Below are 13,807 nucleotides of genomic sequence, written 5' to 3' on the forward strand. Positions count from 1 at the left end.
CGGAGGACTTCTGTTTATTTTTAACAGCATAAAGATTACCGTAATTAACAGGTTTCGTCTATTGCGTCTCCGAACAACACGGTTGTGAAAGACGAGGGAGCTGCCGGGAAGAAAACAAACCTGTTTATCGGCGTCCCCCTGTTCAGTTCCCACACATCTCTTTTGGAGGGAGCGTTTCTTCATCACTTTAAGGGAGGATCCAGTTACAGGCAGGTAGCCGTGTTGGTCTGCCATAGTAAAAAATAAAAAAAATAATAAAAAAAAATCCTTCCAGTAGCACCTTAGAGAGACCAACTAAGTTTGTTCTTGGTATGAGCTTTCGTGTGCATGCACACTTAAGGGAGGATGTAACAGTTTGCTCTGCCTTCATGGGCTGAAAGCTTCCTAGCGAGATCGTTAAGGAGAGTCGTGTGAAGGCGGTACTGCGCTGCCCATCGGAGCAGAGAACGGGGTGCGCGAAGGAGGGAAAGAGGCTGTTTGAATGAGTAACAAGTTCAAGAACCTGCAGGCAGGCAGCCCTTGGAGCTTACTCCCAAGGGAGCAGGCATAGGATTGCAGTTTGTCCTTTACAGACAGCTCTGCAAAAAGGCAGAGCGGCAGCTTGGAAGGTTAACACATTTATTGCGGCACAAATTTCCGCACACCAAATCTCACCTGCCGCGATAAATCTGCAGGGCTTTATAAGGCACCCCGTGCCAACTGGAGGCGCTGCTCGCTTTCTCTTTAAAGGGAGGGAACAGGAGAGCGACAGAAAGACGCGCCGGTTGGCTCGGGCCTTTTAAAGGGCGCCGTGTCTTTTTAAGGAGGAGAGAAGTTAAGGCAGCCGCCGAGCCCTTGCCGTTTCCGGCAACACAGGCCCTCGGTACGTAGCGTCCCTTCTTTGGCACCGGGAGGTAGTGGCCGCGGCGCCGCTCGTGGAGTGGGTGGGAGAGTGCCCACCCTGCGGCCTGGCCCAAAGGGAGGATTCACACGTTAGGGGGAAAAAGAGAGAGAGAGACCCGTGTCTGCGTGGGTGGAACACCACCCACTTGCCGGCTCCCTGGCGCGCAGACCCCACGTTCGAATGATGCAGCCCAGCCGGGGGCTTATTCATTTTCGCCCAAATAGGATCGCAGGGAAGGGAAGGGAAGCGATGGCTGCTGCCCCTCTCTTCCCGCCATAAGAGGCATCTCTCAATGCAGATGGTTCCCTCCTTCGTGTCCTTTAACCGCCTTAGCAGTGCCAAGGGTGGGTTTTCTCCCTCGCAGCTGCGTTTATGGCATAAAATATGGAAGTGGAGCGGCTTCAGACAGCGGCGGTGATTTGCATGGAACTGGGAAGTGTTTTTGGGCTGTCATATAGATAGGTAATGAGCGCAAGGCTGCTGGTTACTTCAAGGCTTGTCTCTTGCTACGACATCAGTCTCCATATAATAAAAGCGTATTTGCTTGGAAGTTAGCTTCATGGGTTCCCCCAAAGCACTTCAGGGTTGGGGTTTTTTTTTGGGGGGGGGGGCGGGCCTGTTAGGCACTGGATAGTTTTTTTCCTTCCCTGCTGGAAGACTGCAGTAGCCAGAATTCCTGCCTGCCTGCTTTCCCATATCTTGACCGCTACAGATTTCCAGTAGGATATTCCGTCAGAAACCATAGGACTTGAAAGATAAAGCAGCATGAAACTGCTTCTGAGGAACAGCCCCTAGATTTTGTGTATGTGGTGTAAGAAGCAGCAAGAGCACCAGGAAAGAGATTGGGGGCTAATGCTACAGTAACGGTACCTCTGTAGGGCTGTGACCACATAGTAAGACAGCCATCCATCCATCGCTGTATGGATCTGGCAGCTTTTCACCATGCCACAGTAAATCACCAAAGTGAATCATTGGCAGTGGTGCAGATTCGACAGTGGGGCATTTGACATGCTTAGAGATACAGTGCAGCCTTCATCCTGTGTGTTTGTGACTTTTTGTTGCCTTGCACAAGGCAAAGATGACTAATATATTATTAAATATATTATATTATTAAAAAAAGAATATTAGGAATCACATTTGGATTTCTAGCAGACATCAGGTTGCCTTTTTGTTTGTGTGATTCAGGCCTTAGACTTTTGAGTTTGCTTTTTTGTACTCTAGTTTATTATATTAATTGCCAGAAAGGTATTTGTACCCAGGTCAGTTGGTTTGTATGTTTCTATTAAAAAAGCTGTAGTAAGGAGGGATTGCTTTCCTTTCCCCCTGTTATATTTATATCATTCTCCTTTATTGCTTGTAGCAATCTGGATGAAGTGGACTAATTGTGTTGGGAGTCTATCTGAAGGTTTCTTCAGATTTTCAGGACGTTTCATAGATTCCAGAGCTCTGTGATTCAGTTTTGTCAATATGTGAATAATAATAATAATAATAATAATTATTATTATTATTATTATTATTATTTATACCCCGCCCATCTGGCTGGGTTTCCCCAGCCACTCTCGGCGGCTTCCAACAAAATATTAAAATACAATTGTCCTTCAGATATTAAAAGCTTCCCTAAACAGGGCTGCATTCAGATGTCTCCTAAAAGTCTGGTAGTTGTCTTTTCCTTTGACATCTGGTGGGAGGGCATTCCACAGGGCGGCCGCCACCACTGAGAAGGCCCTCTGCCTGGTTCCCTGTAACTTCACCTCTCACAGTGAGGGAACCGCCAGAAGGCCCTTGGCACTGGATCTCAGTGTCTGGGCAGAACGATGGGGGTGGAGATGCTCCTTCAGGTATACTGGACCGAGGCCGTTTAGGGACCAACACTTTGAAATGTGCTCGGAAATGTACTGGGAGCCAATGTAGGTCTTTCAAGACCGGTGTTATGTGGTCTTGGTGGCTGTTCCTAGTCACCAGTCTAGCTGCCGCATTCTGGATTAGTTGTAGTTTCCGGGTCACCTTCAAAGGTAGCCCCACATAGAGCGTATTGCAGTAGTCCAAGCGAGAGATAACTAGAGCATGCACTCTGGCGAGACAGTCCGCGGCCAGGTAGGGTCTCAGCCTGCATACCAGATGGAGCTGGTAAACAGCTGCCCTGGACACAGAATTGAGCTGCGCCTCCATGGACAGCTGCGAGTCCAAAATGACTCCCAGGCTGCGTACCTGGTCCTTCAGGGGCACAGTTACCCCATTCAGGACCACACCTGCCCACCTCCTGTCCCCCACACCTGCCCACCTCCTGTCCCCCCAAAACAGTACTTTTGTCTTGTGAGGATTCAACCTCAATCTGTTAGCTGCCATCCATCCTCCAGCCGCCTCCAGACACTCACACAGGACCTTCACTGCTTTCACTGGTTCTGATTTGAAAGAGAATAGAGTTGCATTTTTAATCTGAAATTGTATTTAATCTGCTTCATGTTTTCCAGCTGTTTTTCACTTCTGAGCACTTTGTTGGGACATTGGTGCATGAATGGCAACTGTGGATGACCTAAAGTTTCATGGTAACTTATAAAATTACACTTAAAACCTCTGAATTATTCTGCAGTATGTGCATGGGGCCATTGCATTAATACCACTTATATAATTAAACCGTGTTTCATAATGCACAGTCTTGTGAGCTCAACATTACTGCTGATTTTTAAAAAAAGTGTTTATCAGTTATGGAACTGAGCTCAGTTGTCTCTACATAATGGGAATATTATGAGGAAAGTGAAAGAACATTTTGCACATGATGAGTGCATTAAGTAATAGCTTAAAGTTCTGCCAATTTGCTAGGTGCTTATTCTAATTAGGACTGAAAGCCCAGTTACAGTTCCCACAGTTAGATACCGTAGTATGCCACTGGTTCAAATGTATAGAAAGCCAACAGTTACAGCAGACAAATAGGAGGAGTGACTCCTTTTGGAGCTTGCCATTGGTGAAAATTGCAGTAGATGTGAACTGTTTCTGTTCTGTCAGTCTACTGCTGTTCTAATTACTTAAAATGTGTGACGGTTTATACCATTTGTATTATTGTGTCTCCTGCATCTATTGATTTATGTTTCTGTGCTGCTCCCCTTTCAATATGCACTAGTTCAAATAGCCTTTCTGTCTAGTGAACTCAACCCTAGGGTATAGATTCAGGTCTGCCATCAGCTAGTGTGCAGGAGGTAGACCAGCAGCACATCTTACCCCCCCCCCCAAAAAAACCACAAAATATTTTAAACTGTAATGATGGGAGAGCCCTACTAATTTTATACAGTAGCATGCCCTGACAGTTAGCAATGTGAAAATCTAAACTTTATTGGAATGATTTGTTTTTCAGAATTTGATGATGCAGCCAATTTGTTGGCAGCAAATCCGGATGCTGTCACAATAAGCATTGATGAACCAGCTGAGAAACCAAAAACAAAGCACGGACATCTGCAAGATTCTGGGAGAGAGGAGGATGATGAGCTATTGGGGACAGATGATTCTGATAAGACTGAGGTTAGAGGACAATGTAAAGACGTTTTCTGACAAACTGATTTTCCTCCTCAAGCTTTTAATTAGTACAACAGCTATTTTAAATAAATTGAATATGTTGTGTGTAAATAGCAGCAGAAGCCACTCGGGGTAGTCATCTATGAGAAGGAGAAAAAAATAGGATAGTCCTTGGCCAGGCTGCTCTGTAGCAAAAAGATTGTATTCCTGATACCCCAGACAGGGTGTTGGATGGGTTCCTAGCCTTCCTAGATAAGTAGGCACACTATTGGAAGATATCTCATGGAGTGTAGGTTGGAATGGGGATAGGACAGCTTTTTCGTTATCATTATTCACTTGCTGTTCTCTCTGAGCTGGTTTGTGAAAGTGCTCTCGTACTTTTTACAATCTCAGGTGGTAAGCACTGCATTAATGGTTTGGGGCACTTATATATGTAAGCAGATATTGAAGAAAAATAATTAACTTCTGGATATTCCCTGTGAAAACTGTTGCTTCTTGGTACCCTTTTATTTACATTGCTTCTTGGTACCCTTTTATTGAAATACTCTGCAATAAGACTTCTTTCTTTCTTTCTTTCTTTCTTTCTTTCTTTCTTTCTTTCTTTCTTTGCCACTGGAAGATTTGTTCAGTGGCAATACTTTCCCCGCTTTGACCAGAGGTGCGTGAATCCTCTGTAGTGCTGTGTGTGGCTTTCCCACAGGACTGCAAATTGGAAGAGATTATATACAGCACATATAACAGGCAGTGATGAAATAGATACTTCCTGAGTGGAGTGGCTAGAGTTGTCTGAAGGACATGGGGTTGGTACCAGGTTGTCTGAACTTGTGAATTCTTCTTCCAAATTGAAATGTCTTTTCCCACTTTGCTCAAATATATTTGCAAATATATTTGCAATTCCTATGAGTTAAAAAGACCTGCCTATTAAAATGACACGCTAATACTGAATTAGCAATCTTTTTCTCTTCTTCTAAAATCTTATATTTCAGTTGCTTGCTGGACAGAAGAAAAGCGCCCCATTCTGGACATTTGAGTATTACCAAACATTTTTTGATGTCGATACATACCAGGTTTGTAATCTGCAGTAATGTCTCTATTAAGGCACCATGCACATTTATCTTCAGTCAAATGTTTTGTATTACTTTTATTAGGTCCTCGACAGAATCAAAGGTTCTGTTTTTCCAGTACCAGGGAAAAACTTTGTAAGACTATATATTCGAAGTAATCCAGATCTTTATGGTACGTGCAAATTCTAAAATTGTCATGAAAGGACTTAATTTTTTTCCAACACTGTGTCAGTCAGAATAATTGATCTTTTGCTTTTGTTTCCATTAAGGTCCCTTTTGGATATGTGCCACATTAGTCTTTGCCATTGCAATCAGTGGCAACCTTTCGAAATTTTTCATCCATCTGGGCAAACCTGATTTCCATTATGTGCCTGAATTCCGAAAAGGTTTGTGTTAAAACTGTATTCCAAATACATTTGAATTCCCGGTGGTTCGCTGTTCTAGCTAAGATAACAGAAGAAGAAATTTAAGATACAATTGGCCACCATATAAAAGGAAGCATGGGTTTTGTTCCGAAGTACATGGCAGTTGAAGATATTAAGTTCCTCACCAAACTAGAAGCAAGGGGCTGTAGATATGGTGTGTATAATATTGCCTGACCTAGACTGAGAGCTTAGGCAAGTGAAGATAGGAATGGCTTAAAGAGCAGCCAGGCAGAACTGGGTGACCATAGGAGAATGCATGTATCAGGTAATTGCTCTTAGTTATGTATGGGTGTTGTGTTACCTGGTCTAGAGGCTCAGTAACTTTGGCAGCCTAATTCAGTGTTCCATTCCTCTTACTGAGTGACAGAGATAACCCAGAGCCGCCCAGAGTGGCTGGGGAGACCCGGCCAGATGGGCGGGGTACAAATAATAAATTATTATTATTATTATTATTATTATTATTATTATTATTATTATTATTATAACAGAGGCATATCTTAAGGTGTGTCAATATGCAGCCCAGGGCAGCCTGTGAGACCTGATTTCAAAAGGTTAACTGCTGCCAGATGATTATCAATCAACACATAGCAATGCAGCTAACTGTTACGTAGTTTTAATTTACATCCTTTGAGGTCAGTATTTCTGTGATGTGATAGCCTTGATTATTTTGCTGTGATTCTGAATGCTAAAATAAATCTCTTTACAGTGTCCATAGCTGCTACAGCCATCTATGCATATGCTTGGCTAGTTCCTCTAGCTCTCTGGGGATTTCTTATGTGGAGAAACAGTAAAGTTGTGAACATTGTATCCTACTCATTTCTTGAGATTGTGTGCGTTTATGGCTATTCACTTTTCATTTATATTCCAACAGCGGTAAGTTCAATACAAAGAATTCCCGAGTATATGAAAAGTCTTGAAGTGCTGAATAAATTTTTTTGACTTTTTTTGGAACAATATAAACAGATCAATACAGCTTGTTGACATTTTATATGGGAAGTTTAGATGAGAAATCCATGCATAACCTGCTTAATTCACTATGGAAATACTGGACAAAATTCACTGAGATTTGCCCTAAACTGCAGAAATGTGCATACATAATTTAATCAAAACTAAGGAAGGGATGCTTCTCTCTACTCACTGTTTCCTCCAGCTGTTATGCACATGGATTCCATGCACTATGCCAGTGGTGGCGAACCTTTTAGAGACCGAGTGCCCAAACTGTAAACCAAAACCCACTTATTTATCACAAAGTGCCCAAACTTGTTGAGCTTTTTTTGGGGAGCTGCCGACCAAAGTTTTGGAGCTTTGGGGGGGGGGTCGCACAAAAGTTGCTTTGCTTTTTGGGGGCGCACCCCAAAGCTGTTGAGCTTTTTTGGGGGGGGAGAGAAAAGAAATAAATGACAAATAATACCTTCGCTGGAACTAACATGCGGCGCCGACATCATCGTCTGCCAAAGCGCCAAAAACACACACACACACACAGCACAATAAGGGTTAAAAAAACGAACGCTGTTATGACTCGAACTCAAAACCCTAAGGCCCAACAGTCACATGCTTGTTAAAGCTTTATCAGCCCCGTCCCTCTCATTAGAGAGGAGATTAAAAAGCAGGGCGACCTCATTATTTTCACTATTTTTACTTTTCTTTTTTACTTTATGATTCCTGGCAACGGTGGTTGATGATTAATGAACGCTGGTTGCGTATGGATCTTTCCTGACCTCCATTTACATTCCTAATAATTTGGGCTGGGGGCGCAGACAACTTGTTAAGCTCACCCAGAGAGAAAGAGAGTGTGTGTTGCAACGACTGCAGCGCAATCCTGCGCATAAGGAATTCATAATAATGTTTGCAAGGAAGCGAGACCCACCGCGCTCAAGGGGCAGTGGCGGTAGCTGAAAGTGCAGGGGGTTGGACTAGATGACCCTGTGGTGCCCTTCCAACTCGACAGTTAACTATGACTTCTCCCTTAACCCTAACCCTAACACCACCCACCCCAGCGTGCCTTACCCCTTAGCAAACATGTTAACGGCAGGGGCCCGGAGGACTGCGCGTTACGCGCGACCCGCAGCGCCCCTGGGTGGGGCTGGAAGCGCCGGGCGGGGGCGCCGTCTCGGTGGATCGTCTCCCTCGCCCTCTGCGCCGGCTCCTCCTCCTCCTCTTGTCTGGGTCCCAGGCGAGGGTGGGGGCGCACATGCAGGCGGGTCCCTGAGCCAACTGCGCCCTGGAGGAGGCGGTGGAGGCGGCAGCAGGCGAGCACGGCAGCCGGCGGGCGGCATGCGGTGGGCGGGACAAAGGACGGCCGAGCCCAGTTCCTGCGGGAGATCGGAGACCCGTAGCGACCAGGCATCGCCAGCCTCGCCTCTGCTCTCCAAGGCGCAGATCGGCGTTCCCGTTTGACCGAGCGTCCCTCTCCTCGTTCGCTCTCGCCGGATCGTGCGCGTGCCAGCAGTGAGGGCTCTGCGTGCCAAACCTGGCACGCGTGCCATAGGTTCGCCACCACTGCACTATGCTGTTTCAAGTGGCTACACTGAGGAATACTTTTCTGTAGGGCTGTTGCTTGAACATGGGTACCATCTGAGATGCTGTTGGAATTTTTTGACAGATCCTTTTTTTGAGACCCCCTTAGTTGACAAATGAAACAAAAAATGTGTATCGAGTATCATCAGTACCTTAACTTGTTGAGGGAAGGGAGGGATTGAAGGTGGATTTTGGATAGTAGCAATGTAGAATATTTTCACGGAAATAGCCACTGCCTATAGTTCACTACATAGCTAATTGCTACATAAGTGTCATTTACATGTCATGTATTCCAATATGCATCATTGTGCACTGTATTGTGGGCCGCAGTTCTAGGTTATGTCTTGAAGAGCAGTCAGTTTATAACTTTACCCAGCATCGAGTTCAAGACATTGGTTATATATAGAAATCATTTGTGGGTGCTCTTATTAATTTTCTAATAAAAAATTCTGTTTCTGTAAGATTTTATCTGATTCAAATCTGCAAAAACTAGAACTGCATTTCCTTTCTTTTTATTTACAGATATTGTGGATTATTCCGCAGAAAGCTCTCAGATGGGTTTTGGTGGTATTTGCTTTGTGCCTTTCAGGATCTGTCTTAGTGATGACATTTTGGCCTGCTGTTAGAGATGATACCCGAAGGATTGCAGTGGCTACAATTGTGACTGTGGTACTTCTCAATGCCTTGCTTGCTGTTGGTTGCTTGGTATGATAGTTGTTTCCTAATTTTTTCCTAATAGATTTTTCTTAGGTCAGTTTTCATGAACAGTTAAAAGCTTTACCTATGGAGACCTTTATTCATGGAGAAAATCTGCAATCCTCACAGATAACATATGTAAATGTGGTTGTACTTACTGTAAATATCTTTAGAAATGGGATTTCTGTACCAAGTCATGTCTTCAAATGCCTATCAGTGACTGGCTTAACAGCTGTTTAAGTGGCTAAGTGTTCCTATATTGGAGTAGGGTATAAAACCAGTATGTTGAACATGCTTAAATCCCATGCCTTGAGCACTTGCTTGTGTAAACTCTTTTTGCCTTATTTACCCTGGAAATGTTAGTTTTGGTAATTTTCATATAATTGATGTTATAATCTGGTTTTGTTCCATTTGTTCACTAAATCAATATAATCGGTATTTCATTCATCTTTTAACAATAATATCTCTTTATTGTTTAAAATCATAACTAATAACACATCATCAAACATTAACACACATGATTACATACATACATGATTACATTCATACATGAATACATACCTATATACATACATTACATTCATATCTTAGAGATCGAATGAAGTAGTGCAAGATAGGTAAGAATAAATGGGTTTCTATAGGATGTTCGAAGATATGAAGGTATTTCATTCATCTTTTAAAATATAGTGGTAAAGCTAATGGTTGTCTTACATCTTCCCTGCCCACATAAGCAATACAAATATAAAAAGTACAGTATAAAGGTTAACCTGTGATATTCGTAATATACTATTGTCGCTTCTTCTCACCTTCCCCAATAATGTAGGCATACTTTTTTGATGCCCCTGAACTGGATGTTGTTATGCCAACTACTGCACTTCCACAAAATTTAACAAGAGCAGCAATAAAGGCACAGTAACTAAGGTAAGCATTTCAACAGTTACGCCCTATGTTGGTAGTCTTGCTATAACTCACTTCAATTTAAGCAGTGATGCTTGTTGGGTCAAATTCTTTGTTAAGTGTGCTTGGGTTCTCAGGTGGGTCTTCTAATTACATCCTTGCTTGCTGTGCTTGTGCCACAGCAGCTATGATGACATCTTAGGTTCTCAGGTGGGTCTTCTAATTACATCCTTGCTTGCTGTGCTTGTGCCACAGCAGCTATGATGACACCCTGCACAAGGCAAGTGTGGCACTGCTGGACAAATTAAGCAGCCTTTTAATTCCTCTCGCCATCATGAATGAATTTCAGCAACTCACCTATGCAGGAAAAACTCAAGATATGAGCCTGGAGACACCAGTAGGATAGAGGCAAAATGCCCCTAGTAGCCCTGAACCTTGAAAATCAATTTTGCTCACAACTGCATACTATCTTGTGATGATTCTTGGTCACAGCGAAGTGTGATAAAATGCTGCAAACCGACTTATCACTCCCCACCCTCCCATTTAGACAAAGTACACCTGACAGTTCTCTACGTGATAGCTAATTAAATATGACTGCCTCTGTATGCTAACAGGCTTGCTTCAGTGCTTATCTGTATCCTTCTGGGTGCATTTCATGGATATGATCATTTTTTGTTACCGGATGAATATTTATACAGATTAGAATTAGAATTGGAATACATGAGGGCCCACATCCAAAATCTGAATATGTTCTATTAAAATAAAAATGGACCTTTGCAACATATCTGGTACAATTAAAACACATTAACAAACCTTGCAAAACTGCAACAAAACTAAGAAGTGCTTCAGAACAAGGACAAATGCTAATTTACAGGTTTTGCTCTCCTGTTTTTTTTTATTCTGGAAGAATTGTGTAGACAGTTGCAAAGATGCTCTAGAACTTGATGCCTTCAGCATTCTGTATTTTAGATTCGTAATACTAGCTTGCTTGTCTTTCCCTCCACAGATATATATTTCTTCATCTGTGGGATATTGCTTTATTGGGGCTTTCCCATATTGAAAAAAAGAAAACCCAACAGATCTGAAAAGAAGCATCAGCGAATGCCAAAAGTTCTTAATGACACATCAGCAAAACCGTCTAAATTCATAGTATCTGACACTTGAATGATCAACTAGTAATGGACTTAGTTGAAATTCTGCTGTTGAAGCAAAAAATAAAAAAGGTTTCAGTTCAGTGGAATCAATTTCACCTGGAGATTTGAACCCTAAAATTTTCAGCTGTAGATTTAACCCCTAATAATTTATTATTTTTTATCTTCTGCATAATTCTTGTTTTGTCATCAAATAAAAATGACTCAAAACGCCACCAACATTTCTTCCCCAAAGCCTGTATATTTTGCTGTATTTAGAATACATCATCAGCATCCACAGGATTTTTGGGGATGGATGGGAGCATATGCATACAAACATAGTTATAGCTAAGTTTTGCTCAGAGAAGACAAATTTAAATTCGTGGACCCAAGTTAGTTATGTTCATTCATTTCAGGTCTACTCTGAGTGGGACTAGCATTGGATACAAACCATAATATTTTTATGAGTTGGTGGGTCCCAGCCCTCTATAATCCCTGGACCCAGCAGGTGTTACAATTTAATCAAGGCTTGTGTGTTACGCTGAGTGCTGGACACTTCTGATTCCTGGATGCAGCAAATGTTAAAAGCTAATTAAGCCAGGCTAGCATCCTGGGTGATGGGCCATTAAGAGGACCAAGAATCAAAGTGCTTGTTGTGCTAGATTGGCAAAAGGTGGGCCTTCCTTCCTTCAACAGATAAAGCCAGAGTTTAGAGAAGAGGAGTTAGGAAAGCTGTAAGCTGGAGAGACAGTGAGGTGGGTGGGGGAGCAATGTTTGATGTCTGTCTGAATCCAAGGCTAGGGCTATGAGAGAAGACCCGGGGGGGGGGGGTTTGCTGTGAGCCCCTCCATCGTAGGCTCAGGTTGTATATATGTGTAAATAAACCATATATCATAAAGACACCACAGTCTCTGCTGTGTCTCATTTCCAAAAGGAAACATGGACCCTGGGTAAGCGCATGGAACCCATGGGATCTTGCACCACTCAGAGATTGGGGTGGCATGCAACAATATATACCAGGGCCAGCCCACCCATGAGGCCAGATGAAGCAACCACTGTTTATTGACTGCAAGGGTGACAGAACCAGCACATGAAGGTTGCAGACTGGGCTCCTATTAAACAAGAAATTGGACATTCACTGCTAATACTATAGCCTTATCATTGGGACACTGCCATATCAGAACTAGTGGGGAAGTTAAGGGGGAAGAAATCATCATCATCACCATCATTTTATTTATACCCTGCCCATCTGGCTGGGTTTACAGCACAAATAAAAACACCAAACATAAAAAACTTCCTGATACTGGGCTGCTTCAGATGTCTTCAAAAAGTTGTGTAGTGGTCATTTGCTCTGCCTCCATCCATTGGGCCCCCCACCCTGAATGTAATGGGTTGACTCTATGAGCCAAAGGCATTACATTTCTGCAATAGCATTTTCAGGCTAGTCCATGACATCTCCATACTTGTTCCTTTTTGCACTGGCCTCTGTCTCCTTCTGGGGGTCCAAGTGGGGCACTTTCTCTTTGGCTACATCTGGGACACTGGGTTGTTTGCTCTCCAGAAAGATCCATAAGTCAGAACACCTCTGTGTCTCCCATCGAGTCACTGTATAGCTTGCAACTGAACCTGCAACAAAGGAGAGCAGGATGTTCCACTGGAGCGGGTAGTGAATTTTCCGGATGAATTTTTGAAGAGCAAAAGCCATCCCGGAGACTGTAATGAATGTTCCCATGCCCTTCATGAATGCATAAGACTGGCAGGCAGTATATTCTTGTAGCCCCGGGTGCTTGGCTGCCACCGCTTCGTCCACGCGAGACAACCCCACGTTCACCATCTCTGCTGCAGATGGACCTCCAAGTAGCACACTCCCTCCTCCACCTGTGCCTTGGGCCCCTGAGGTGCTAAAATGAGAAATAAGAGTTCACAGAGAAGACCATTAGCAATCACATATTTTTCAAAAGCTTATTTTTCATCTGCATGGTTCACTCAAAGATTTATTGCTAATTAGTAGAGATATGGGAAACTGTAATAAGTTCCAATAAACCTTAATTATTTTCCCATCCATCTGGCAGTAGACTTGCTCTACTATTATGTTCCGTGTGCTGAAACCAAATTACATTCCTCCTGCTAGGAGTAAACCTTGAGGAATAATCTCTGTCCACTGCCTTGCGGGACAAATCGGGAGCAGAGTTCCTCAGACGGTTGGACGGTGCCTTGTACACCTCCATCAACTCCTGCAGCCACCCTGGTGTCAAATGTACTGTTTTGCTTTCCTTTGGACCACATCAGCGAGGCCGGAGAGGGGGATTGTGTTTTCTGAGTAGCCCAGAATCTCCATAAACGCTCCTCAGACTTGCGCCCTGGGAAGGTCACTTCGGTGCTGCTATTGTCTTCACTAACGGAGGAGCACTCCGTTGTCTCTCGAGACGAAGGAAAGCGAGGCCGAGAGGGGGGGGGGGTCTTGTCATCTAGGCAGCGCAGCACCCCCATGCACACTGCCCAGGCTTGCGCTCTTCCATTGTCTCTCGAGAAGGACGAATGCCAACAACATTATATTGGATATTTTAAAATACTATATTGTATCTATTAAATATTTAATTATATATCTATTTTAAAAAACAAAAACAAAATATATTTTAAAACATATCGAAATCTGCACAAAGAAAAAAGAGGCACATCTCACTTACT

General features: G+C 43.3%; 2 protein-coding genes across 2 annotated transcripts; one reads left to right on the top strand and one right to left on the bottom strand.

Moving 5' to 3' along the window:
- Positions 1-736: 736 nt before the first annotated feature.
- YIPF1 (Yip1 domain family member 1) lies at positions 737-11,355 on the top strand. Its single transcript, XM_033152079.1, has 10 exons — positions 737-862; positions 3,355-3,429; positions 4,233-4,396; positions 5,377-5,457; positions 5,539-5,626; positions 5,724-5,840; positions 6,586-6,752; positions 8,919-9,101; positions 9,916-10,013; positions 10,996-11,355. The coding sequence occupies exons 2-9, from the start codon at positions 3,399-3,401 to the stop codon at positions 10,006-10,008; spliced, it is 924 nt and encodes a 307-aa protein (XP_033007970.1). The 5' UTR covers positions 737-862; positions 3,355-3,398; the 3' UTR covers positions 10,009-10,013; positions 10,996-11,355.
- A 1,197-nt stretch (positions 11,356-12,552) lies between these two features.
- On the bottom strand, positions 12,553-12,971 carry TMEM141 (transmembrane protein 141). Its single transcript, XM_033152087.1, has one exon. The coding sequence runs from the start codon at positions 12,951-12,953 to the stop codon at positions 12,561-12,563; it is 393 nt and encodes a 130-aa protein (XP_033007978.1). The 5' UTR covers positions 12,954-12,971; the 3' UTR covers positions 12,553-12,560.
- Positions 12,972-13,807: the final 836 nt, after the last annotated feature.

The sequence above is a fragment of the Lacerta agilis genome, chromosome 6 (assembly GCF_009819535.1).
Source record: "Lacerta agilis isolate rLacAgi1 chromosome 6, rLacAgi1.pri, whole genome shotgun sequence".
NCBI lineage: Eukaryota > Metazoa > Chordata > Lepidosauria > Squamata > Lacertidae > Lacerta > Lacerta agilis.

Coding starts and splice junctions, on each gene's coding strand:
- TMEM141 (XM_033152087.1), bottom strand. CDS start 12,953: ATGGTGAACGTGGGGTTGTCTCGCGTGGACGAAGCGGTGGCAGCCAAG.
- YIPF1 (XM_033152079.1), top strand. CDS start 3,399: ATGGCAACTGTGGATGACCTAAAGTTTCATG. Junction 5,627..5,723: donor AAGTAATCCAGATCTTTATG/GTACGTGCAAAT, acceptor GTTTCCATTAAG/GTCCCTTTTGGATATGTGCC. Junction 5,841..6,585: donor TGTGCCTGAATTCCGAAAAG/GTTTGTGTTAAA, acceptor ATCTCTTTACAG/TGTCCATAGCTGCTACAGCC.